General features: G+C 41.7%; 2 protein-coding genes across 2 annotated transcripts; one reads left to right on the plus strand and one right to left on the minus strand.

The window, feature by feature from the left end:
- Positions 1 to 7,029, plus strand: irak4 (interleukin-1 receptor-associated kinase 4). Its single transcript, XM_084168772.1, has 12 exons — positions 1 to 104; positions 215 to 376; positions 537 to 682; positions 829 to 1,014; positions 1,368 to 1,528; positions 1,659 to 1,723; positions 2,065 to 2,179; positions 2,327 to 2,436; positions 2,572 to 2,758; positions 4,391 to 4,453; positions 6,357 to 6,515; positions 6,704 to 7,029. The coding sequence occupies exons 2-12, from the start codon at positions 216 to 218 to the stop codon at positions 6,773 to 6,775; spliced, it is 1,425 nt and encodes a 474-aa protein (XP_084024898.1). The 5' UTR covers positions 1 to 104; position 215; the 3' UTR covers positions 6,776 to 7,029.
- On the minus strand, positions 7,028 to 26,993 carry LOC311134982 (twinfilin-1-like). The gene is made up of 9 exons (XM_084168773.1): positions 26,887 to 26,993; positions 24,392 to 24,472; positions 24,004 to 24,182; positions 16,287 to 16,382; positions 15,857 to 15,961; positions 9,376 to 9,501; positions 8,819 to 8,969; positions 8,534 to 8,655; positions 7,028 to 8,200 (listed from the first exon to the last, which is right to left on the minus strand). The coding sequence occupies exons 1-9, from the start codon at positions 26,909 to 26,911 to the stop codon at positions 8,039 to 8,041; spliced, it is 1,047 nt and encodes a 348-aa protein (XP_084024899.1). The 5' UTR covers positions 26,912 to 26,993; the 3' UTR covers positions 7,028 to 8,038.
- Between the last annotated feature and the right edge of the window lie 356 nt (positions 26,994 to 27,349).

Raw genomic sequence — 27,349 nt, forward strand, 5'->3', positions numbered from 1 at the left:
ATACTAGGGAAGTTGCTCAATTTCGGAAATAACATTTGTTTTAGAGTACTCAAATGAACAAGGAAGTACATATAACAACTATTTATACTCTATGCGTTACCGAGGTAAGCGCCATGAATGACAATTGTAACATGACATTGTAGCGCTTGCCTTTGAAGTGTTTCCTCATGATGGAAAAAATAACTGTAGAACATGTGTGATCATTCTTTTTCAGGATGAGCAACACAATAACATCGGCTACATTTATTCGGAACCTCAACTATGGGGTTCGACGAAAACTGTCTGACTTCTTGGACCCTCAAGACAGCTGGAAATACGTTATTGTTTCAATACATAAACCCACAGGGGAGCCGAGGTACTCTCAGCAACATCTAAGGTAATGTGCCAATCAGCTACTTCTCTGATGGGGGTGACACCATTGCCATCATAACAAATTGTTACTTTCTATCAAGCCTGCAGGATATTTTGTAACATGTTTTGGGTTGTTTTTTTCTCTTATGTACTGCTCTATTCTTGAACAAACCTTCATATGACAGGCGATTTGAAGCAGTAGTTTTACAGGGGAGAAGTCCTACCATGGAGCTACTGAATGACTGGGGGACATCTAACAGCACTGTGGGAGAGTTAGTGGACATTTTGATGAGCCACAGGTTAATGGCTGCAGCCAGTATTCTGCTACCAGGTAGGCTACTACAGTAGTCAATATGCAATAGATCAAGGATTTTCTAGCATATTGACTGCCTATTAATCTCTGGTCTGATCTTTGTGTGTATTTATTTCCACAGTGTCCTGTCATAATTTTGTATCTAAATTCAATGTTTTACCCAGATGCAATAAACAACCCCCGTCCAGCAGTCCCCCAGCCACCTGATTCTCCCAGAGACAAAGAGATGATAGGCAACAACGATGCTGCAACAAGACCCCTGGGGAGGACAGAGGCACAGACAAAGGAACAGCCACCACCAGACAGCACCTCAGAGCCACAGGAGGACCAGGATCCCAATGACACTGCAGGTGGACTAATGTTGTATAGCCTGCATATAAATGTGTTATAATCACTGGAAGTGTAATGAGTGTCCAGAACATAGTAATACATGTGGTTATATAGATTCTATATAGATTAGCTTTATAGGTTATTTTACTTGTGGTTTAATGAGATACATATAGTGACAGGATACTGTTATAGATCGTGTTTAGTGAGATGAACTGTGTAAAGTAGGCCTATTAGACAAATCGATTGAACCTATTCAGACGTGTGTCACAATACACACAACATCCAGTAGATGGCAGCATATGTGCAGTGTCAATAAACTATAGTACTGTACTAAGAATTCTCCTCATAAACAGGTTTGTTCATTGATCCTTAGGTTTTCTCAGGCTTTCTTTCCATGAGCTGAAGAAGATAACTGGTAATTTTGACGAGAGGCCAGTGGGTGACGGTGGGAGCAGACTTGGTGAGGGCGGCTTTGGAACGGTCTACAAAGGCCTCATCAATGACAAACCTGTGGCAGTGAAGAAACTACACTCAGTAGGTGCTATTATTCTCTCTGCCAATAACACCTTATTGTTTGTTCAATGTATGAGTTGAGTTGTTGTCCATGTTTAATTATCCAGCACATTCTCAAAGGTGACTAAAACTTCTGTTACCTTCTTTTAAGATGGAAGATATCTCACTTAAAGAGCTAAGTGTTCAGTTCATTCAAGAGGTCCAAACTCTTATGGTGTAAGTGTTTATTTTCTACTCGTCCATTGTTGTTTTGTGAGGAGTCCTTGTAAGCTAGCTGACCTACTGTGCGACCACTTCATTACAGCTCTAATTCATTAACGGAAGCAATAGCTTGCGTGTGCTCAATATCTCAATCTGACAATAAATCTACTTTTTATGTCTCCACTGTAATAAAATCAACAGAGAAATATCCTGAGCGACCTGTCTTAGAGAGGGACTACTTAGGAACTCTCCAGAGATTGGTTTTAGATTGAATAGGTTTTATTTACCTTCAACTATCTTTAAAGTTTAAAGAACAGGCTACTGTTTGTTTGATAAGAGCCCTCTTGTTTTCACAGGTTGAAACATGAAAACCTGGTAGACATGGTTGGCTTTTCACGCGATGGCCATCACCCCTGTTTGGTGTATGCTTACATGTCCAATGGTTCGTTGCTAGATCGTCTGGCTTGCTTGGTAAGCATACAGACTGTACCATATCCGCCTGGCATATCTATTTACTTTCTTTATTTATTTATACAGAATCATTGAGATAAAATATATTTTGCAAGAGAGACCTTTTACAGGTACTTGCTCTTTGTGAATATGTTTATGTAATTGTAGGATGGTAGCCCTCCTCTTTCCTGGCACAGGAGATGTTTGATTGCTGTGGGAACAGCCAGAGGCTTAGATTATCTGCACAGCAATCACCATGTCCACAGAGATGTCAAGAGGTAACTGTGGACATTTTTTATAATGTATTTCCTATGGCACTTAATCACATTTTAGACATTTTAATAATGGATAGACAACCTTGTCAGATCAGTCTCAATATTATTAATGAGTGCTAAATAATTTCTATCTGGCAGTGGTAATATTTTGCTGAATGAATTGCTTGTGCCGAAGATCTCCGACTTTGGGCTGACCCGAGCCTCGGCCACGCGATCGTCATCGACAGTGATGACAGAGAGGATTGTGGGTACAACAGCATACATGGCAAACGAGGCACTCAGGGGCGAGATCACTCCCAAATCTGACATCTACAGTTTTGGAGTGGTGAGTTGTTCTTTACAGCTACACAAATGTATGAAACTAACACAATGCGCAGACATTATACAATACAGTGTGAAATCCACACCGCATTGATTTGATGATCATCTTAGCGACAACACATGACAAGTGCAATTGACCCTTCACTAAGCCCCAGCAACTGTCGCCAAGTCCGACACCTCGGACAAGCTCACATTTAAATCGCATGAAAACCAGTGAGGGTTATGGCAAAAACAGAGTTTTCTTCAAAATATGTATGTTTAAATGGCTAAATAATTGAACAGTTCACCAGGAATACTTACTACTGTGATTCCTGAAATGCAGAGCCTGTTGATGGAGTATTTTTCAAATCCGAAATTATACTTTTGTTACATTGTTTGCTAGCTCAGCTGGTTAGCTAGCTCTCCGTCTTATTGACCACCAACGTTGCTAACGCTAGCTAGCCACTTAATATAACTTGTTTCCTCAAAATGTATGTTAGCTAGCTAAGTTAGCAATGTTATGAATATAACTCCCATCTGCTGTCGACCATCAGGATACAATTTGAGAGCACTAGTTAGCTCCAAAAAGTGGTTATAGCTTTGACTGCATGCTGACAGTGAATTCAGAGCCATTCATTTACATTTTGGTCATTTAGCAGACGCTCTTATTCAGAGTGCATACTTTTTCATACTGGTTGATTCCCCTGTGGGAATCAAAGCCAAAACCCTGGTGTTGAAAGTGCCATGCTCTACCTACTGAGCTACACAGGACCAGTGGCTACAGTTGCTACACTACAAACATCATTTTACCAGGTTCCCATTAAGTCATTATAATGACAGTCCACCACAACATACCCAAGATTTTCCTGATTAGCAAGGGGTGGTATGTGTTTAATTTCATTGTGTATTAGAAACACAGTTTGAGATCATTGTTAGGGGATTTCGCTAGTGGTTGAATGGGGAATTGGGCTGCCCGGGAAAAAGTTCGAGATTGCAACAGTAACCAAGAGGGGCTTAGCGAAGGGTCAATTGAGACAGCACCTCATATGGCTAAACCACTCGCATTATGCCAAACAGGTAGTGTTAGAGTATTGCCTTTCACACTATCACTTTAAAGACCTAAATATAGCCCAGAAGATACAGTGACAAGAATATTGAATTTATTGAGAAACTGTAACGTAAGTAAAACTCATAAAACTGAATTGTCAGTTCAGCAGTTTACCTCAGTGCCAGACTCCATAAACTACTGACACACATAATTGTTGGACCCTTAAGTCAGAATCATGCACCTTTGTCAGTCTACCAGCCAATTAACTTCACATTTAAATCCCAGTAAAGGTACTCCTCCTCAGTGATACATAAAAAAAACATGTTGGTAAATGTTGATTTAGGCTAATAATGGAACATGTGGGAACAGTACTGTATGACATAAATTATGTATTCTAATGTCAGCAGTCTAATATGAGGTCAGGTCATCTGTGTGTTGAACTGGTTGAACCTGGTCATAAACCAACAGCTACTGTCTGTGTTCAGCCTGACAGCCCTGGGAACAGTATCTTAGATATAGCATGCTATATTATTAATGGAGAGTTATAAAGGCCTGTTGTTTGCTGGAGCTGGAGCCAGGTGGTTAATCTAAGGTTTCTGTCATCTACAGGTGTTGCTAGAAATATTGTCTGGACTCCCGCCAGTCGATGAAAACCGTGACCCTAAGTTCCTGGTGAGCAAAGCAGCACAATGGAAGCTTTCTCTAAACTCTTCAGACTTCACTATCCCCCAATACAGTACACATGAATGCATGTTATCTAAAGAAAGAAAAGGATTTACTATACAGTATCGATCAAAAAGCCAGCGATTTGTGCAGCAAATACTTACTAACTTTCTACTCTTTGCTCCCTGTGGAGCTTAAGGCCACATACATTATAGATGTCAGTGCTTTATTTCTCTTGTCTGTCAGTGTACACTACCGGTCAAAAGTTTTAGAACACCTACTCATTCAAGGGTTTTTCTTTATTTTTACTATTTTCTACATCGTAGAATAATAGTGAAGACATCAAAACTATGAAATAACACATATGGAATCATGTAGTAACCAAAAAAGTGTTAAACAAATCAAAATATATTTGACATTTTTCAAATATCCCCCCTTTGCCTTGATGACAGCTTTGCACACTCTTGGCATTCTATCCACCAGCTTCATGAGGTAGTCACCTGGAATGCATTTCAATTAACAGGTGTGCCTTCTTAAAAGTTAATTTGTGGAATTTCTTCTTAATGCGTTTCAGCCAATCAGTTGTGTTGTGACAAGGTAGGGTGGCTATACAGAAGGTAGCCCTATTTGGTAAAAGACCAAGTCCATATTATGGCAGGAACAGCTCAAATAAGCAAAGAGAATCGACAGTCCATCATTACTTTAAGACATGAAAGTAAATCAATACGGAAAATGTCAAGAACTTTGAAAGTTTCTTCAAGTGCAGTCGCAAGAACCATCAAGTGCTATGATGAAACTGGCTCTCATGAGGACCGCCACAGGAAAGGAAGACCCAGAGTGACCTCTGCTGCAGAGGATAAGTTCATTAGTTACCAGCCTCAGAAATTGCAGCACAAATAAATGCTTCACAGAGTTCAAGTAACAGACACATCTCAACATCAACTGTTCAGAGGAGACTGCGTGAATCAGGCCTTCATGGTTGAATTGCTGCAAAGAAACCACTACTAAAGGACACCAATATGAAAAAGAGACTTGCTTGGGCCAAGAAACACGAGCAATGGACATTAGTCCGGTGGAAATGTGTCCTTTGGTCTGGAGTCCAAATTTGAGATTTTTGGTTCCAACCGCCGTGTCTTTGTGAGACGCAGAGTAGGTGAACGGATGATCTCCGCATGTGTATTTCCCACCATAAAGCATGGAGTATGAAGTGTGATGGTGTGGGGGTGCTTTGCTGGTGACACTGTGATTTATTTAGAATTCAAGGCACACTTAACCAGCATGGCTACGACAGCCTTCTGCAGCGATACGCCATCCCATCTGGTTTGGGCTTAGTGGGACTATCATTTGTTTTTCAACAGGACAATGACCCAACACACCTCCAGGCTGTGTAAGGGATATTTTACCAAGAAGGAGAGTGATGGAGTGCTGCATCAGATGACCTGGCCTCCACAATCCCCCGACCTCAACCCAATTGAGATGGTTTGGGATGAGTTGGACCGCAGAGTAAAGGAAAAGCAGCCAACAAGTGCTCAGCATATGTGGGAACTCCTTCAAGACTGTTGGAAAAGCATTCCAGGTGAAGCTGGTTGAGAGAATGCCAAGAGTGTGCAAAGCTGTCATCAAGGCAAAGGGTGGCTATTTGAAGAATCTCAAATGTAAAATATGATTTGATTTGTTTAACACTTTTTTGGTTACTACAGGATTCCATATGTGTTATTTCATAGTTTTGGTGTCTTCACTATTATTCTACTACGAAGAAAATATAGAAAATAAAGAAAAACCCTTGAATGAGTAGGTGTTCTAAAACTTTTGACCGGTAGTGTAGTTACCACTGCAGGCAGTGGCTGATGGATGTGTGTGTGTTTCTGCTGTTTCTTGTTATGACTGTTATGATTTGTTATGGCTGTCATAGATGGAGATGAAAGATGAGATTGATGAGGAGGAGATGGCCCTGGAAGACTTTGTGGACAAGAGGATGACAGACTGGGACCTGCCATTGGTGGAGAAGACCTACTTCTTAGCCAGCGACTGTCTCAATGACAAGAAGAACAAACGGCCACGAATGGAAGAGGTGTGTGACGCTATTACAGTTGGTGGCACTTTAGTTTACGGTACTGTTTCCACTGGTATACAGTAGCAATGGGTACTTTGTGGTGCTTAGCTGTTAGTGATCAACACAATCGCTTACAAGCTGGGAGCCAATGGTTACTACTAGCTGCTTATGGTCTTTATCACATTGAAATGTCAATATTTTAATAGGTCCTGACAGAGCTTGAAGATGTTGTCAAAAGCATTTCACTGGAACAGCTGGGACCCAAGAGTGACGCATAGACAACATGAAGAACGACTATTCCTCCCTCGTTTTCCTTAAACGAGTTTACTTTGCTTAAGAAAAGGACCAAACATGTTACACCAGTCTTATTTAGTATTTTTGGCCAAAATAATAAACAGAATATTTATTTTCCATTGTTCCAACTTTGTTGAATTGCTTGATATGTACTGTAAGTATGTCATTAGACAACAGTGGCTGTAAAGGCATAGATGTAAAAAAATAAATAAAATAAATAAATAGGCCATTCAATGTGTGATTTAAATATTTTTATTTTCCTTTTTAGAAAGTAACTGTTTTAAGCAAAATAAACAATTTAAGACCAAACATGACACTTCTCATGAGAAGGTATTCCCTTTTCCGAAGATGAGGTGTTAAACTAGTGGTTTGCCTTAATAATCAGTAGACAAGTGACTGTGGCAGAAACAGATTCCATTTGATATCCCATCCCCGTCTCTGGGACTCCCACCCTGCATGCACACCATATGAAACTTAGCTTCCTCTGAAGGAGTAATCTGCGATGTATCAATGATGTGAAATACTGGAAGCCCCTGTTCTCTCTCTGTCACATGACCCTCGTTGACACCAGATAAGATGATCAGTACAGACAAGACCTTTAATCACATATGTATATGTACAGCACTTGCATAGAAAAATACATTTCTCAGCAGATGTGTTTTATGTAAACCAAAGTTCTATCAAAAAAGAAGAATTTCCAATATAAAAAACCCCGCACTGTATTAAAATGAAGAATGATACGAGCAAATATGACATATTTTGAGGTTTGGACCTCTTCTAGTTGTGCACACATAACGATGGAGACGTTTGTCTCAACTTTGGGCCAGGAAACAACAAATTGAGAGGAATGCAAGGAACAATTGCAAGCATGTGAACAACTCATGGATGGTTCATTACATTGGCACAAATTCACATTAGTCGCACTAACATTTTTGTCTCAGCAACAGTGTAAAAACCTTTCTTACTCAACTTGTTCTAACCTCTGAATAGCACAGTAAAATAATTTGTGAATGAATGCAGAGAGAGATAGATATATATATATATATATATATCCTTCCATTTGACAGGCTACAAATGGATATTCTCAAGTGTGTGTCTCAGCTAAGTTGTCCTTTGGTGTGCATAGTTCAGTCTCTGGATGGGCTTTAAGGGTTTCGAAGAAGAGAGGTTGCCTCAAATAAGCTTTCCCTCCATGATCACATGGAATGTTCCATTATTGAGTGTGTATGGGGGAGGGTGAGGTTCGTTTAGTCGTCATCTTCTCCAGCCGGTCTGGTGATGCGGTGTCCGCCCCTCTTCCCGGCAGGGCCCTTGGGCTTGGCGAAGGCCTGCTTGTGTGCATGCTGCTTGGGATGGACCTCCTCATACAGGAAGTCACCAGTCAGCTCATCCCCATTGTCTATCTCCAGCTGTGGACAGTCACACACATGAACAGTGAGGAGTTAACAAAACCAGGGTTGAAGTCAATTCCATATAAATTCAGTCAATTCAGGAAGTAAACTGAAATTCAAATTCCAAATGTTCCTAATTGAAACACATTGAGAAAAATTGGAATATGAGTGTCAATTTACTTCCTGAATATAAATTAACCCCAAACCTGAACCAAACCTACTGATACTTTCCTGAACCCTATGAAAGACCCTCTCTAGAGAAACGCATGGAACACTTTTAATGTTATTAACACCACTTTGTATTGGTTGTGTTAAAATCCTAATAAAATAGCTTGGTCTTTTGGTCCTTACCTTCTTCAAAATGTCAATTTGCATGTTGTTTTCAACCATGTCCACCAGGGGGTTTTTGCAGCTAGAATAGAGCATCCTCTCTTTGATGCTGCACTTGTATCCCGGCATGGAATAAATGAACACTGCAAAAGAGATAACAATGGAAGATGTCCCATCAGAATCACAGATATACAACATTGTAACATATAAAAAATATAAAATTCAGTGAAATATTTAAGAGATTTATGTAATGACCGCTTGGTGTCTTAAGCTGTGTTGTGCTTCTCTGTGAAAAAGTTTTTTTACCAGTGGACTCCAGGTAGTCTCCCTCGTGGGAATGTTTGTAGCGGAAGAAGTGATAGCGTGCAGACTCAGTGGGGATCCTCTTGGGCAGATCTTTCACCTCGGTCGGTTCAGTGTTAGACAACCTAATGAGCTCTTTGGCAAAGTCTATTTCCTATTGAAATGAAACCATAATGAATGAACCAGAAGACAGTAGGAAAACGACCCTCTAATAAAGTGTCATTTCAGTGTTGTGTGATTTATTGAATAGCTCTTTTGATAACCTGCCTATTATGACTTTAGAGAGAGAGGAGCGAGAACCAGGCAGTGCCAGCTCAAAGTGTCACAATTATGCCTTTGTCCCCAAATCTGATCTTGTGACACCATTCCTTGAATTTCAATGAGGAAAGCTGACAATGACGCTTTGGTCAAAAAGAGAACCACATCGTACTGTTCTCAACAAAACTTCTGACTCCAAAATTCCTTTGTCATTCTGAAGAGAAGCCTGAGTATAAAGGAGGAACATAACTTTTTCTCAACGGACTCACCTGGAAAAGCGACAGAGGGGGAGAAGTACTTACAAGTTGTACGTAGTTGACTCGTTTGTCCCTGAATCGTTCGAGTGCCTCGACAGCGTCTCCATGTATGGGGAAGGCCACTCCCTGCAGTGTCTGCTGCTTGGTGTCCACACTGATGTCAGTCTGCACCTGAACACACAGCACAGAGAAAACTATTTACAGTTTTGTTCAATTGCTTTGGTGCAATTTTCAAGAGTATATGGTCAATATGGTCAACTCTTAATACAAAACTCAAAACAGATAATCAAAAAGCACATTTTCAATTGACTAAGTACAACACACAAAATCATAGTAACTTTTTCACCTAATTTAAGTGTTTAATCTACAAATACATATTGCAATGCATGTTCATATAAAGTAATTGCCTTTTACAATGCAATGCTCACTTCACTTTTTATATAATTCTCTTCTCATTTGTTAAAATACGTTTTACTATTACTTAATCCGACTACTCCTACAGATTTTAAACTGGTTTGTCTACTACAGATTGAGAACTACATCATGAAAATGTATGTTTGTAAAGTATAAACATATAAAGTATGATATATAGTGAAATGTAACACCGGCTCCGACGCTCTTCGGATGTGGCAGGGCTTGCAAACTATTACAGACTACAAAGGGAAGCACAGCCACGAGCTGCCTAGTGACACGAGCCTACCAGACGAGCTAAATTACTTCTATGCTCGCTTCGAGGCAAGCAACACTGAAGCATGCATGAGAGCATAAGCTGTTGCGGACGACTGTGTGATCACGCTCTCCGTAGCCGATGTGAGTAAGACCTTTAAACAGGTCAACATTCACAAGGCCGCAGGGCCAGACGGATTACCAGGACGTGTACTCCGAGGATGCGCTGACCAACTTGCAAGTGTCTTCACTCACATCTTGAACCTGTCCCTGACTGAGTCTGTAATACCAACATGTTTTAAGCAGACCACCATAGTCCCTGTGCCCAAGAACACTAAGATAACCTGCCTAAATGACAATAGACCTGTAGCACTCACGTCTGTAGGCATGAAGTGCTTTGAAAGGCTGGTCATGGCTCACATCAACACCATTCTCCCAGAAACCCTAGACCCACTCCAATTTGCATACCGCCCCAACAGATCCACAGATGATGCAATCTCTATTGCACTACACACTGCCCTTTCCCACCTGGATAAATGGAACCCCTACGTGAGAATGCTATTCATTGACTACATCTCAGCGTTCAACACCATAGTGCCCTCAAAGCTCATCACTAAGCTAAGGACCCTGGGACTAAACACCTCCCTCTGCAACTGGATCCTGGACTTCCTGACGGGCCGCCCCCAGGTCGTAAGGGTAGGTATCAACACATCTGCCATGCTGATCCTCAACACGGGGACCCCTCAGGGATGCGTGCTCAGTCCCCTCCTGTACTCCCTGTTCACCCATGACTGCATGGCCAGGCACGACTCCAACACCATTAAGTTTGCTGACGACACAACAGTGGTAGGTCTGATCACCGACAACAATGAGAGCCTATAGGGAGGAGGTCAGAGACCTGGCCGTGTGGTGCCAGGATAACAACCTCTCCCTCAATGTGATCAAGACAAAGGAGATGATTGTGGACTAAAGGAAAAGGAGGACCGAGCACGCCCCCATTCTCATTGACAGGGCTGTAGTGGAGCAGGTTGAGAGCTTCAAGTTCCTTGGTGTCCACATCAACAAACTATCATGGTCCAAACACACAAAGACAGTCGTGAAGAGGGCACGACAAAGCCTATTCCCCCTCAGGAGACTGAAAAGATGTGGCATGGGTCCTCAGACCCTCAAAAAGTTATACAGCTGCACCATCAAGAGCATCCTGACTGGTTGCATCACTGCCTGGTACAGCAACTGCTCGGCCTCCGACCTCAAGGCACTACAGAGGGTAGTGCGTACGGCCCAGTACATCACAGGGGCCAAGCTTCCTGCCATCCAGGACCTCTATACCAGGCGGTGTCAGAGGAAGGCCCTAAAAATTGTCAAAGACTCCAGCCACCAGCCACCCTAGTCAAAGACTGTTCTCTCTGCTACCGCACGGCAAGCGGTACAGGAGCGCTAAGTCTACATTATTTTTTTGTATTATAATTTTTTTAAACATTTTTTTTGTCATTTAGCAGACTCTCTTATCCAGAGCGACTTACAGTTACTGAGTGCATACATTTTCATACTGGCCCCCCGTGGGAAACGAACCCACAACCCTGGCGTTGCAAGTGCCATGCTCTACCAACTGAGCAGGGGACCTATGTCTAGGTCCAAAAGGCTTCTTAACAGCTTCTACCCCCAAGCCATAAGACTCCTGAACAGCTAATCAAATGGCTCCCTGGACTATTTGCATTGTCCCCCCACCCTCCACCCCCTCTTTTACGCTGCTGCTACTCTGTTTATTATCTATGCATAGTCACTTTAACTCTACCTACATGTACAGTACCAGTCAAAGGTTTGGACACACCTTCTCATTAAAGGGTTTTTGTTTATTTTTTACTATTTTCTACATTGTAGAATAATAGTGAAGACATCAAAACTATGAAATAACATGTATAGAATCATGTAGTAACCAAAAAAGTGCTAAACAAATCAAAATATATTTTAGATTTTTCAAATAGCCACCCTTTGCCTTGATGACAGCTTTGCACACTCTTGGCATTCTCTCAACCAGCTTCACCTGGAATGCTTTTCCAACAGTCTTGAAGGAGTTCCCACATATGCTGAGCACTTGTTGGCTGCTTTTCCTTCACTCTGCAGTCCGACTCAACCCAAACCATCTCAATTAGGTTGAGGTCGGGGGATTGCTGGTTAAGTGTGACTTGAATTCTAAATAGATCACAGACAGTGTCACCAGCAAAGCACCCCCACACCATAACAACACCTCCTCCATGCTTTACGGTGGGAAATACACATGCAGAGATCATCCGTTCACCCACACCGCATCTCACAAAGCCACAGCGGTTGGAACCAAATATCTCCAATTTGGACTCCAGACCAAAGGACAAATTTCCCTGTCTAATATCTATTGCTCGTGTTTCTTGGCCCAAGCAAGTCTCTTCTTCTTATTGGTGTCCTTTAGTAGTGGTTTCTTTACAGCAATTCGACCATGAAGGCCTGATTCACACAGTCTCACCTGAACAGTTGATGTTGAGATGTGTCTGTTACTTGAACTCTGAAGCATTTATTTGGGCTGCAATTTCTGAGGCTGGTAACTCTAATGAACTTATCCTCTGCAGCAGCAGTAACTCTGGGTCTTCCATTCCTGTGGCGGTCCTCATGAGAGCTAGTTTCATCATAGCGCTTGATGGTTTTTGCAACTGCACTTGAAGAAACTTTCAAAGTTCTTGACATTTTCCGGATTTATTGACCTTCATGTCTTAAAGTAATGATGGACTGTCGTTTCTCTTTGCTTATTTGAGCAGTTCTTGCCATAATATGGACTTGGTCTTTTACCAAATAGGGCTATCTTCTGTATACCCCCCCCTACCTTGTCACAACACAACTGATTGGCTCAAACACATTAAGGAGGAAAGAAATTACACAAATTAACTTTTAAGAAGGCACATCTGTTAATTGAAATGCATTCCAGGTGACTACCTCATGAAGCTGGTTGAGAGAATGCCAAGAGTGTGCAAAGCTGTCATCAAGGCACAGGGTGGCTCATTTGAAGAATCTAAAATATTTTGATTTGTTTAACACTTTTGGTTACTACATGATTCCATGTGTTATTTGATCGTTTTGATGATATTATTCTAAAATGTAAAAAATGGTAAAAAGAAAAGAAAAACCCTTGAATGAGTGTACATATTACCTCAATTACCTCGACTAACCTGTGCCCCCGCACATCGACTCTGTACTGGTACCCCCTGTATATAGCCTCTCTACTGTTATTTTACTGCTGCTCTTTAATTAATTAATTTGTTTACTCATCTATTTTTTACTTAACACTTATTTTTCTTAAAACTGAATTTTTGGTTAAGGGCTTGTAAAGTAAGCATATCACTGAAAGGTCTACATCTGTTGTATTCGGCACATGTGACAAAAAACATTTGATTTGATGTACTATAATGATGACTATTATGATTTCACTTCAAAGTAAGTTTAAAAAATCTGATAGACAAGATCAGAGATGTACTGTATGTAACAAATGCATCCCCTATACAGTACACGTATCCAAAATGAAGTCGCTGTGGTAGTTTTGATTACAATACAGGTGGAAGGTGTATGATTGCCAATCACATGAACGTGCCACACTCCTTCAGGCCATTGATGAGGCATGCGATGACATCAAGGCGGACCAGGTCAGGCTTGGATTCGCCATTCCAAACGTTTTTTCCCCAGGTTTATGAACAATTAGGACATTTACTGCGATGTCGATGAGAACCTATGGCCAAATGCTCAACACAGGCTTGATGTAAACTAGTGCCTGCTAAACATGTTTCTTTCACTTGATTACAGTACACCTATGTTGTAATTATATCTACATTTATTTTTTGCATCAATGATTGTGAAAGATGCCTTCAATGATCACACATGGGATAGAAATTAAGTAAATTCTGTCAAAATGTATGAGTAGTGCAAGTGTATTGTCTAATGTGAAAACAGTTTAATCTACTGCAATTTACAGTACTGTAGCATATTACATACAAAGGGGAATTTTGAAACATGCATCTTGCATCTTTTGCTATTGGATTAACTGGTTGGAAATAACTAAATTGAAAAGATATCACTGTGTTGTGTTTTGATTATTAAATCAATGTTCTCATGGTATTTTACAGTAAACGTATATTTTGGATCAATGGTTGTGTGGTGAAAGATGTCTTCAAACACTGTACTAAGAGTTTTGAAAATTCACCACACTTGTGAAAATAGCACCAAAGCGATTGAAAAAACTAAAACAACTTTACCATAGTCAACACGCAGCTCACTAGTGCTTGTGCTAGTGGTTCAATCAATTTGATCATTTTCATATAACCAGGAAGTCCCTTTGAGGTCATTAGATCTATTTCCTTAGGAAGACCAGGCCACCTTAAATTAATATGAAGCAAATACAAGGCAAAATTATCTAGAACATGCATCCCCTCTCAGATTCTCCACATTGGGGATAATGACTCATGTGGTTGATATTTCTATATCTGGACAGGAGACACTGGAGTGATGAGGCACCTTCTAAATCACCTTAAATACTGGAAATGGAAGGGGATTATACTGGATGGATTGTATCTATTTTTAGTGCTCTGTTTGTTCCCTCTGAATGAAAGGCTGTCAGTTATGTACACATGATTGAGCAACTGATGCAGTGCACCCACCTCATTTACCAAAAGGATTGTGGGTTTTATCCATCCACTTAGTCAAAGCAGTCTCTCTCGCTCTCTAGGCAAATGAATGATAAATACATATTTCAAAGCCACTTTGCTCCCACAGATTAATGTTGGTATTATCTTCCTTCAACAACTTGGAGAAATGCTACCCTTACTTCCTGTTTTCTCCCTTCTAGATTTTTACTGGCTGTATTTAGGAGTGTGACGGACTGCTTCTCAGACTATTTCCTTTTATGGAGTTGGAGACCGGTCTTGTTTATGTGACAGACAGACCGGGTGCACTCTGCACAGCAATAATGTTGTTTCCTCTTTAAAGAACTCACAGTGGTTTGAGTTGAGGCTGAGCTTTTAAAGATAGTAACCTGTGCTTCTATGTGTTACTTATTTTTGGTTAATCACATTTTATATCGAAACACCAGACAAAAGCAAACTAGCATCATCCTTATTAGTGGCAAGTAAAGCATTGGGCTATCACATAGCAGTGTACCCCTAATCTTATCAGTGGAGCCAAGCACAGGCACAGTGGTGTGACCTTGACCAAGTGCTCTCCCATGCAGAATCAATGCAAAGTATTGAATGATCATTCATCATCAACATTCAAGGGTGGCCCCTCATAACATTTTAGTGCAAGACCTGTGCTTCAGTGAGACAACATCTATGCTTACAATGCATCATGACATTTCTGTCAAAAACAACCCATTTATAAACCTATGAGTCTCGACCCATACAGGACTAATAGTCATATCTGCCAACATCCTGTAGTTCCAATGCATCAGCACCTTTCCAGTGACTCTTCGTGCCAGGTCGGCATTATGCACAGCTGTACTGCTGACATTGTGGTCTACGGGGGGGGGGAAGGTATCACCAGCCGTCATTAATATTCAACACTGTGTCTTTTGGATTGAACACAATTAAAAGCGGATGCTATGAGTTTATTGTGAAAGAGGCTATCTCTATGAATTGCCCTGAGTGGTCAGAACCACTCACTTCATGAGCTTTTACTTCCATATTAAGACTGGTTTGCCTACAATAAATGTCTTAGTTGAAATAAATGGGTGTGGATTAAAACCTTTAACACTTTAAACCAACAAAATGACTTTTACACAGAATTACTATGTAAACATCACAGGAAGTGTGAATACCATTCTCTCTCTCTGTGTGTGTGTGCGTACCTCACTGAGTTTGATCCGCCTCAGCTCCTCCTCGGCAGCAGTGAGTGGTAGTGGTGCTGCCTCGGCCACCAGGTACTTCTTGTAGCCCTTCAGAGACATATCCTCCTGGGAGTGCGGGGAGAAACAGGAGGGAAGAGAGGACCACATAACAGTTAGCCATCTATTTACAACTACTATTCACGTACAATACATATTTGACAATACTTGACTCTCCATCTTATATGTGTGATTATGTGAATGCCAAATTACCGATGAGCTTTTTAAAACAATCTCATTCTGGAAAGTTCTTCAATGTTTATGCCTCTACTTGAGTAGAAAAAAAGGACACATTTCCATTACAATAATCGTTGAATGGCAAAGCAGACAGCAAATCAGATCCTCAGAGTATGAGGATTTCACAACCCAATCTAACACAGATAATCTAACCAACCTTTGTGGTGCCAAAGACCTCATCTTTGATAAGTCCCCCACCAAATTCTTTCTTCACTGTGGCCCTGGTAGCAGCATATAACATCTTATGTCGCACCTGTTTGAAATAGAATGTATTAGTGAATACACCAAGGGGTACAGTCTCTTTACATGCATCTATTCCATCCCCTTTCTATAACTCTCAATGACATGCAGTGATTTTACTCTTGTTGTTTTACACAATTCTTTATTATTTTCTTGCTAACTCAACACAGGCTTCCATTCTTTTTCCAGAGGATAGCAAACTGTGCCTGGATAAGCACCAGATAAATGCAGCCCATTTGGATGTTCCAGTCTTAAAACATGTGCAAGCCTGGACCTGTGGCACGCCGCCTCCGGATAGTGGGATGGAATGTCGAGCCCTGCCAGTCTGTTAGAATAGGATGCTATGCTATAATCTCTCTACCACATGATCTTGATCTTGGTACAACCAAAAGAATGCCAGTCACATGTATCACCCTGTCCCTGCAACATTCGTCAGTCTTAATTGAACCACTTCAGTCAATCAGGTAGATCTCAATTTATTTTATTCTCGGTCATTACATCAATCTGCAACGGTTGTGATGTTATCTGTATTAAGAGCAGGCCAAAAGCTAAATGTCACATTTGCACTACACTACAGCACAAACTACACATAGGCTAACAAACAGTTGAGCACTAATGGCTGGAATGGCGCTGGAATGGATAGCTGCCGTTTTACAGGCTCCTGACTAATTATGCTATTTTGTGTGGTTTTTTGCGTTGATTTTAACCATCATTTCCTATGACCGAAATAACTTCTGGACATCAGAACAGCGATCACTAACCTCGATTTGATTGAAGATTTCTACTTACAATGAGTCGGCGACACTGGACATACTGCTCACCCCGGACCAGGCCCTAATCCCCGAGACTCAGAAGAGAAGGAGACGGCACAAGAGACGCCGATGTGCGGGCACCTTGACGAAACTACGTTGGCGAGTAGATAAACAGCCTCTACCCTCCGTTCTATTGGCGAATGTACAATCACTGGAGAACAAACTGGACAGCTCCGTTCGAGACTATCCTATCAACGGGACCTGAAGAACTGTAACATCCTATGTTTCTCGGAGTAGTGGCTGAACAATGACATGGATAATATACATCTAGCTGGTTTTTCTATGCATCGGCAGGACAGAACGGCAGCATCGGGTAAGCTCAAGGGGGACGTGTGTGTCTCTTTGTTAACAGCTGGTGTGCGATCTCTAATATTAAGGAAGTCTTGAGGTTCTGCTCGCCTGAGTTAGAATACCTCATGAAAAGCTGTAGACCATACATTTTTCGTAGCTGTCTATTTACCACCACAAACCAATGCCAGAACTAAGACCGCACTCAACGAGCTGTATAGGGCCATAAGCAAACAAGAAAATGCTCATCCATAGCTCCTAGCGGCCGGTGATTTTAATGCAGGAATCTGAAATCCATTTTACCCCATTTCTACCGGCATGTCACCTGTGCAACTAGAGACTAAAAAACTCTATCACCTTTAATCCACACACAGAAACGCATACAAAGCTCTCCCTCGCCGTCTATTTGGCTAATCTGACCATAACTCTATCCTGACTCCTGCTTACAAGCAAAAACAGGAAATACCAGTGACGTGCCCAATAAGGAAGTGCTCTGATGAAGCGGATGCTAAGCTACAGGACCGTTTCACTAGCACAGACTAAAATATGTTCCTGATTCATCTGATGGCATTGAGTTTACCACATCAGTCACCGGCTTCATTAATAAGTGCATCAATGACGTCGTCCCCACTGTATATCCGACCAGACGAGCTAAATGCCTTCTATTCTCGCTTCGAGGCAAGCAACACTGAACCATGTTTGAGAGCACCAGGTGTTCTGGATGACTGTGTGATCACACTCTCCATAGCCGATGTGAGTACGACCTTTAAAAACAGGTTAACGTTCACAAGGCCAAGGGCCAGACGGATTACCAGGACGCGTACTCGGAGCATGCGCTGACAAGCTGGAAAGTGTCTTCACTGACATTTTCAACCTCTCCCTGACCCAGGCAGTGGGAGAACCTATTCAAGAAAGTAAATTGTATTTTTTTAATATATAAAAAAATACAATGTATTATTAGGTAGCTAGCTAGCTGGCTAGAGTAGGCCACTTTGTAGGCTAACTCAACTGAGCTGCTAGCTAGCAAACTATACACACTATTTAGCTAAGTGAATTAAATGTCTGCAGATAGCTAACTTCCTATTAGCTAGCTATCTTGATGTAATCATTATAAATGCATTTGTAGATAACAGCCACGGAAGAGGGTGACATTGCAGCTCCAGCTGTCAGTAAAGGGAGAGTGTAGACTACTGGATAGTGCAGTTAACTTTGTGGGAGGACATAATGAAAATATTATCCAGTTCCAGTCCCTAGAGGGGAAAACTATGAGGACAGAGATAATAGCAACAATGATGTCTAATTTAAGTTTAATGAAGCCTGTTTCTTTGTGATGTTTTCTGTCCTCATATGGAAAGCTGTGAAAGCCTGTTTGCAGATGACGAGAGAGGTCCCAATGAATGTCCCAAGAGACTAAGGGTATATCCTATATGTCATAGGTTATATGTGTAGGCCTACCTACACTACCGGTCAAAAGTTTGGACACACCTACTCATTCAAGGGTTTTTCTTTATTTTTAGTATTTTTTACATTGTAGAATAATAGTGAAGACATCAACACTATGAAATAACACATATGGAATCATGTAGTAACCAAAAAAAGTGTTAAACTAATCAAAATATATTTTATATTTGAGATTCTTCAAATAGCCACCCTTTGCCTTGATGACAGCTTTGCACACTCTTGGCATTCTCTCAACCAGCTTCATGAGGTAGTCACCTGGAATGCATTTCAATTAACAGATGTGCCTCCTTAAAAGTTAATTTGTGGAATTTCTACAGCCTACAGCCCTTTAGCGACTCAAAACGTTTTTTTTATAGTATTTATGAAACAAGGCAACTAATTACAGTATAACGTTATTTATTTTGTATAGGTAAAGATGGATGGAGACAAAGGCAGGTACACTTACATTACCTCCCTACAGAGGACGCCGCTGACAGCTCTGATAAGGTCAGGCTCATTGCAGACCAGCATGTTGAGGAAGAGGACCATGAAGGCATTGGTTTATTTGCCAATGCCTTTTATTATTATTATGTACTATTAGGCCTACACTACCGGTCAAAAGTTTTAGAACACCTACTCATTCAAGGGTTCTACATTGAAGAATAATAGTGAAGACATCAAAACTATGAAATAACACATATGGAATCATGTAGTAACCAAAAACGTGTTAAACAAATCAAAAAATATATTATATTGGAGATTCTTCAAATAGCCACCCTTTGCCTTGATGACAGCTTTGCACACACTTGGCATTCTCTCAACCAGCTTCATGAGGTAGTCACCTGGAATGCATTTCAATTAACAGGTGGGCCTTCTTAAAAGTTAATTTGTGGAATTTCTTTCCTTCTTAATGCGTTTGAGCCAATCAGTTGTGTTGTGACAAGAAGATAGGCCTATTTGGTAAAAGACTAAGTCCATATTATGGCAAGAACAGCTCAAATAAGCAAAGAGAAACAACAGTCCATCATTACTTTAAGACATGAAGGTCAGTCAATACGGAACATTTCAAGAACTTTGAAAGTTTCTTCAAGTGCAGTCGCAAAAACCATCAAGCGCTATGATGAAACTGGCTCTCATGAGGACCGCCACAGGAATGGAAGACCCAGAGTTACCTCTGCTGCAGAGGATAAGTTCATTAGAGTTACCAGCCTCAGAAATTGCAGCCCAAATAAATGCTTCACAGAGTTCAAGTCACAGACACATCTCAACATCAACTGTTCAGAGGGGACTGAGTGAATCAGGCCTTCATGGTCGAATTGCTGCAAAGAAACCACTACTAAAGGACACCAATAAGAAGAAAAGACCTGCTTGGGCCAAGAAACACAAGCAATGAACCGGTGGAAATTTGTCGTTCGGTCTGGATGATCTCCGCATGTGTAGTTCCCACCGTAAAGCATGGAAATATATTTTGATTTGTTTAACACTTTTTTTTTGGTTACTACATGATTCCATTTGTGTTCTTTCATAGTTTTGATGTCCTCACTATTATTCTACAATGTAGAACTTTTGACTGGTACTGTATATTAGCAAATGTTGTATACAGAAATACAGTTAAAGATCACACACAATGTACAAACCTATTATAATTGGAGCAGGCCAGCCCTCCTGGAGGTCTGCTGGGTGTGCAGTTATTTTTCAGCCCAGCAATAACACACCTGATTCAACTTCTCAACTCTAATGAGTTGATAATCTAGTGTGCTATTGCTCAGCTGGAATAGAAGTCTACTCACCCAGTAGATCATAGATCAGGGCTCAGTGGAGCAAGATTGGCCAACACTGGTATGGAGTTCTTTTTGTTTACCTGAAATGATGCTTTAGTAAAAATAGCCTACTGGTTACTACTCAATGATCTATTGTTTAGACTAAGCTAGTCTAGATCTTTACATACGAGTTTGTACATTTGTACATTATTTGTACATTTGAAGTGATGAAGTGTTGATTCTTTGAAGTGAAGTGTTTCAACTTGTTTTAATTGTTAAACTATTATTCTAAATGAACTAGTGTTAATGTTGATTAATCATATAATCCTGCAATAAAGAGGGGAGGAGGTTCTGTGTCTGTGTTTCTGTGTTGTTTTCTCAAATTAACATTTTATTTTTGTCTAGTTGTAAGACCTCCAATATCAGCTATGTGAATCCATTTTACAGCTTATCATATGGCATGCATACCCAATGCATCCATACGCCTACAGTATGATGGCATTCCTGGCCTTGTGGGCATCTGAAGCAGAAAATAGCTAAACTCACACATTGTTTACATGTTGAGCTATATGTTCAATTTAAAATGATACCAGTAGACAATGTATAGGAGGGCAAACCATATACCCGATTTTGTACAAGCCTTTTAAGTGCTGACATAAAATTGTTTAGTGCAAATCCAACCCTTGTAATTTAGGTACAGTATGAAAATAAGGAGATGACAATCAGGCTACAGGAGATGAGCATTACAGGTAACATTGAGGTTAATTTTCTTTCATTCATTTTAGCAATGTTGCTTGCAAAATGATTGCAGTTGTTCCCATAGATAGACAGTACATGGTTGGTCTAAGTATCACTGACCCTAGATAAGCTAGAGGTTGGGCTAACACAGCTATTAACCTTTTAGGTCAATAATATGCTGTTTTTAATCAACATTTTGTTGGCTTTATAATCATGAGAGAAATGTAACTATCAAGTAGCTAGCTAGTTAGTTATACCTAGGTAGCTTACAAGGTTAGCTGACTTTTCTCAAAACGAACCTCATTGTGGCTTGCTACTTCTTGTCCCTCATGCTAGCATTTACAGCCAAATATCTCCCACCGCACACCCCCTCTTTGTGCTTCTCTGCCTGTGTGTGCGACATTGCTGTGACAGCTTCTCCCACTCTCATTTGTTGCAGAATTGAGTGGGAGAAGTTGCTAAATGCTATAAAATCCATTGAAACCATCGATGTCAAAACTCCCCAAAGGCAGCCTGAAAAACATTTTTAGTCCTCACGCACCGTTGCTCCTACGACACTAATCTGGTGAGCACCTTTGGAGCTCCGCCCAATCAAGGCATTTGATTGGTTTGACATGTTGCGAGGCATCACTGATTTACACCGGGTTCCGACCCCTCTTTAGCTGATTTCTGTCATGGAACTTCCCTAGGCTTCCTGTTTTAGGGAAGCCTGGTTTGCGACGAGGCTAGTGAGACCTACATGTTTCAAGAAGAACACCATAGTCGCTGTGCCCAAGAACGCCAAGGTAACCTGTCTAAATGACTATTGCCCCGTAACACTCACATCTGTAGCCATGAAATGCTTTGAAAGGCTGGTCATGGCTCACATAAACACCATCATCCCAGACACCCTGGAACCACTCCAATTCACATACCTCCCCAACAGATCCACAGATAACGCAATCTCTATTGCACTCCACAGTGCCCTCTCCCACCTGTACAAGAGGAACACCTATGTGAGAATGCTATTCATTGGCTACAGCTCAGCATTCAACACCATAGTGTCCGCCAAGCTCATCACTAAGCTAAGAACCCTGGGACTGAACACCTCCCTCTGCAACTGGATCCTGGACTTCCTGACGGGCAGCCCCCAGTTGGTGAGGGTAGGCGACAACACATCCGCCGCGCTGACCCTCAACATGGGGGCCCCTCAGGGGTGTGTGCTTAGTCCCCGCCTGTACTCCCTGTTCATCCACGACCACGTGGCCGTGCATGACTCCAACACCATCATTAAGTTAGCTGACAATGCGACGCCGGTAGGCCTGATCACCAATGACGATGAGACAGCCTATAGGGAGGAGGTCAGAGACCTGGCATTGTGGTGCCAGGACAACAATCTCTCCCTCAACATCAGCAAAACAAAGGAGCTGATTGTGGACTACAGGAAATGGAGGGCCGAGCACGCCCCCATTCACATCGACGGGGGTGTAGTGGAGCGGGTCGAGAGCTTCATGTTCCTTGGTGTCCACATCACTAAGGATCTATCATGGTCCACACACACCAACACAGTCGTGAAGAGGGCATGACAACGCCTCTTCCCCCACAGGAGGCAGAAAAGACTTGGCATGGACATTCATATCCTCAAAACGTTCCACAGTTGCACCATTGAGAGCATCTTGACTGGCTACATCACCGCTTGGTATGGCAACTGCGTGGCATCCGACCGCAAGACGCTACAGGGGGTAGTGCGTAAGGCCCAGTATATTACTGGGGCCAAGCTCCCTGCCATCTAGGACCTCTATACCAGGCGGTGTCAGAGGAAGGCCATACAAATTGTCAAAGACTCCAGCCACCCAAGTTATAGACCGTTCTCTCTGCTACTGCACAGCAAGCGGTACCGATGCACCAAGGCTGGAACCAACAGGAAACTGAACAGCTTCTACCCCCAAGCCATGACTGCTAAATAGTTTGTTAAACAGTTAATCAAATAGCTACCTGGGCTATCTGTATTAACCCTTTTTGCTCTAACTTTTTTTTACTCATCACATACGCTGCTGCTACTGTTTATTATCCATCCTGTTGCCTAGTAATTTTATTCCTAGTTATATGTACATATCTACCTCAATTACCTCGACTCGGTACTGGTACCCCGTGTAAATAGCAAAGTTATCGTTAATTATTACATGTTGTGTAGCTCAGTTGGTAGAGCATGGCGTTTGCAACGCCAGGGTTGTGGGTTCGACTCCCACGGGGAGCCAGTATGAAAACAAAATAAAAAAATGTATGCACTCACTAACTGTAAGTCGCTCTGGTTAAGAGCATCTGCTAAATGACTAAAATGTCAAATGTAAATGTAATTACTTTACTATTACTTCTCTATTTTCTTTCTATCTGCATTGTTGGGAAAGGCCCATAAATAAGTATTTCACTGTTAGTCTACACCTGTTGTTCATGAAGCATGTGACAAATAATATTTTATTTGATAAGTAGGCTATTCTACTCAAAACAATTCTGCTGCAAAGGAGACCTGTGTCATTGACACGACTGTGCCACATAATTTGAAGAGGTAACTTATGTTAACAGGGAAGTTCATCTCTGGGTTAGGTGAGTTCCTTACAGGAGAATGGTCAGGTGACCAGGCCAGGAAGATCCACTCATAGCCCTGGTTGTTGGAGGAGTCCAGTCGGTACAGGATATAAGACGGCAGGTGGTCCTCTAGTAGAGGCAGGACTAACGAGTCGTACTCTTGGTCCCATGTCTTTGATGCTTGCCTGGTCACGCCCAAAGCGAGTTGCTCTGTAACACAAATTCAGTAGTTGCGCATTCAAAGTGAAAACTTAATATTGGTGTATTAAATCTCTTGGGCTTTCCTAAATCATGGTAATGTTTTTTTCTTCTAAAAAGGATCTGAAATATTGGCCTACCCTTGAAAGAAACAACCTTTGTGACAAACTTTAGATCTGTTTATTTATGATCAAATCGGTAGAAAGATAAACACTTCTTACCATCCTCAATCACAATCTTTAGGAGTCGATATTGGTCTCCACTCCTTGCACTGGCAAAGACATCCTTCAAGTCGTTACCAGCTGGAAAAACAGAGGGTAAGTGGGTTTGTTTCTTGTATTATGGGAAGAAGCCTCTACTGAAATTAATCAAACAAGGTATCCAGCCAGCTGTAAAGACTCCAGAGTAAGTATGGCTAAAGCCTCAAATGTAAACCATGCAATTATTGTCATCCTTACACAAACAACCTTGGTTCCAGCTGTTTTTAAGATCTATATAGACTATTCGAGACTCAGTAAATTAGACAAAGTGGTCAAGCCTTCTAGGACACCATCCTGGTTCTGGCCCTCACATAAACCCATATAGAGAACAACGTAGGATTCAACGTAAGATGAATGCACACGACCTTAAGCAATCTCCTTCCACAAAGTGTTCAGCCGATCACAGATTTGAACACTAATATTTACATGCATGTTGTCGAGGTCACCATATATACACCTGCTTTGTGAATAGGATCCTCACACACCCATGTTGTGAAAACTACATTCATGTCACACAACGCCATCTAACGTTACCTGTTTAAGTAGCCTATCACTTGCATAAATAATTATATAACTGTGCAAATGAAACTGAACAAATATTGATACACTATATATACAAAACTATGTGGACACCCCTTCAAATTAGTGGATTCGGCTATTTCAGCCACACCGGTTGCTGACTGGTGTATAAAATCGAGCACACCGCCATGCAATCTCCATAGACAAACATTGACAGTAGAAAGGCCTTACCGAAGTGCTCAGTAGCTTTCAACGTGGCACCGTCATAGGATGCCACCTTTCCAACAAGTCATTTCGTCAAATTTCTGCCCTGCTAGAGCTGCCCCGGTCAACTGTAAGTGCTGTTATTGTGAAGTGGAAACATCTAGGAGCAACAACAGCTCAGCCGCGAAGTGGTAGGCCACACAAGCTCACAGAACAGGACTGTCGAGTGCTGAAGCGCAAAAAATCGTCTGTCCTCACTACCGAGTTCCAAACTGCCCCTGGAAGCAACGTCTGCACAATAACTGTTTGTCGGGAGCTTCATGAAATAGGCTTCCATGGCCGAGCAGCCGCACACTAGCCTAAGATCACCATGCGCAATGCCAAGCGTCGGCTGGAGTGGTGTAAAGCTCACCGCCACTGGGCTCTGGAGCAGTGGAAACACGTTCTCTGGAGTGACTAATCAGGCATCACCATCTGGCAGTCCGACTGACAAATCTGGGTTTGGCAGATGCCAGGAAAACGCTACCTGCCCCAATGCATAGTGCAAACTGTAAAGTTTGGTGGAGGAGGAATAATGGTCTGGGGCTGTTTTTCATTGTTCGGGCTAGGCCCCTTAGTTCCAGTGAAGGGACATCTTAACTCTACAGCATATAAATACGTTGTAGACGATTCTGTGCTTCCAGCTTTGTGGCAACAGTTTGCGGAAGGCCCTTTCCTGTTTCAGCATGACAATGCCCCAGTGCACAAAGAGAGGTCCATACAGAAATTCTTCATTGAGATTGGTGTGGAAGAACTTGACTGGCCTGCACAGAGCCCTGACCTCAACCCCATCGAACACCTTTGGGATGAATTGGAATGCCGACTGCGAGCCAGGCCCAATCGCCCAACCTCACTAATACTCATGTGGCTGAATGGAAACAAGTCCCTGCAGCAATGTTCCAACATCTAGTGGAAAGCCTTCCCAGAAGAGTGGAGGCTGTTATAGCAGCAAAGGAGGTACCAACTCCATATTAATGTCCATGATTTTGGAATGAGATGTCGACATAATAATAATAATAATAATAATAATAATAATAATAATAATAATAATAAGCCATTTAGCAGACGCTTTTATCCAAAGCGACTTACAGTCATACGTGCATACATTTTTTGTGTATGGGTGGTCCCGGGGATCGAACCCACTACCTTGGCGTTACAAGCGCCGTGCTCTACCAGCTGAACTACAGAGGACATACTTTTGGTCATGTAGTGTATCTTTCATTGGGTTGAAAGCCCTCAGATAATTTGGTGTAGGCTGTGAGTGAGCTCATTTTCTATGTGAAGGTGCGTCTGATAGGTTCAGGTTACGGATGTCAGGACCATTTTACATTTTAATGCCAAGTGTTTCAATGAAGGCGTTGCCCGAGCCAAAATGTCCAGCGTGAAAAACATGTTTCTTTCTTTTTCGCTTGAGCAGAGGCAGGAGCAGATCTGTCTGGCCATTTTTTTCAGACACATAGCTACTGCTGCTACTTCTTAGCAGAGAATCAAATCAATAATCACAGATAGCTCGCTGACGTTAACTGACTAGCTAGCTACAGTCGCTACCTACAGGAATCAGCACTTCAAATTAGCTTGCTCTAACGTTAGCTAAAACATTCGACTAACATCGATTAAAAACAGACTTTCAATTGAGATATATACAGTTCAAACTTGCCAAGAAAGCGACAACAGAATGTAAATGAAATAGCTACCCTGTATGCCCGTTTGGTGGGACATTTTGTCCTTTTTATCGTAAGAAAGGTTGATGAAGGAGAGAACCAAGCCAGGGTAAGGAAGTAGGAAGCGGACTAAAGTAACTTCATGTGTCGTCAGCATCAGCACGGTCACGTGGTTCAACATGCTGTCACGAGAAGAAATAAAACATCTCGGATGAATTATTACGTTCCTGCATTATTCAAATGACCCCCCAAAAAATATATGCGATGCTTTGACCTCAGGATTCAGGAAGTCTGTTTGTTTTTGTGGTATCTGAGGAATTTATGACTTTGCTAATGGTTTCAAATGGTTTTAGAGGATGTTGACTCAGCTTAAAGGGAGCATCTGGGGAGTAGTTCTATAGGGGTACCCTAAAGCCGAGGAAGTCTGTTAGGTGGCCTCCTGGGATTGGTCTGTAGGGAAAACACCCATATTATGTTACATAGGGCATAGGATATA

Source organism: Coregonus lavaretus (genome assembly GCF_964263955.1).
Source record: "Coregonus lavaretus genome assembly, chromosome: 9".
In the NCBI taxonomy this organism is placed as follows: domain Eukaryota; kingdom Metazoa; phylum Chordata; class Actinopteri; order Salmoniformes; family Salmonidae; genus Coregonus; species Coregonus lavaretus.

Excerpts from the sequence above, each read along its gene's own strand:
- irak4 (XM_084168772.1), top strand. The coding sequence starts at position 216 with ATGAGCAACACAATAACATCGGCTACATTTATTCGGAACCTCAACTAT. Across the intron at positions 683-828 it reads AGCCAGTATTCTGCTACCAG|ATGCAATAAACAACCCCCGT; the intron begins GTAGGCTACTAC and ends TGTTTTACCCAG. Across the intron at positions 1,015-1,367 it reads GGATCCCAATGACACTGCAG|GTTTTCTCAGGCTTTCTTTC; the intron begins GTGGACTAATGT and ends ATTGATCCTTAG.
- LOC311134982 (XM_084168773.1), bottom strand. The coding sequence starts at position 26,911 with ATGTCCCACCAAACGGGCATACAGG. Across the intron at positions 24,473-26,886 it reads CCACCAAACGGGCATACAGG|CTGGTAACGACTTGAAGGAT; the intron begins GTAGCTATTTCA and ends CTGTTTTTCCAG. Across the intron at positions 8,970-9,375 it reads GAGTCAACTACGTACAACTT|GAAATAGACTTTGCCAAAGA; the intron begins GTAAGTACTTCT and ends TCATTTCAATAG.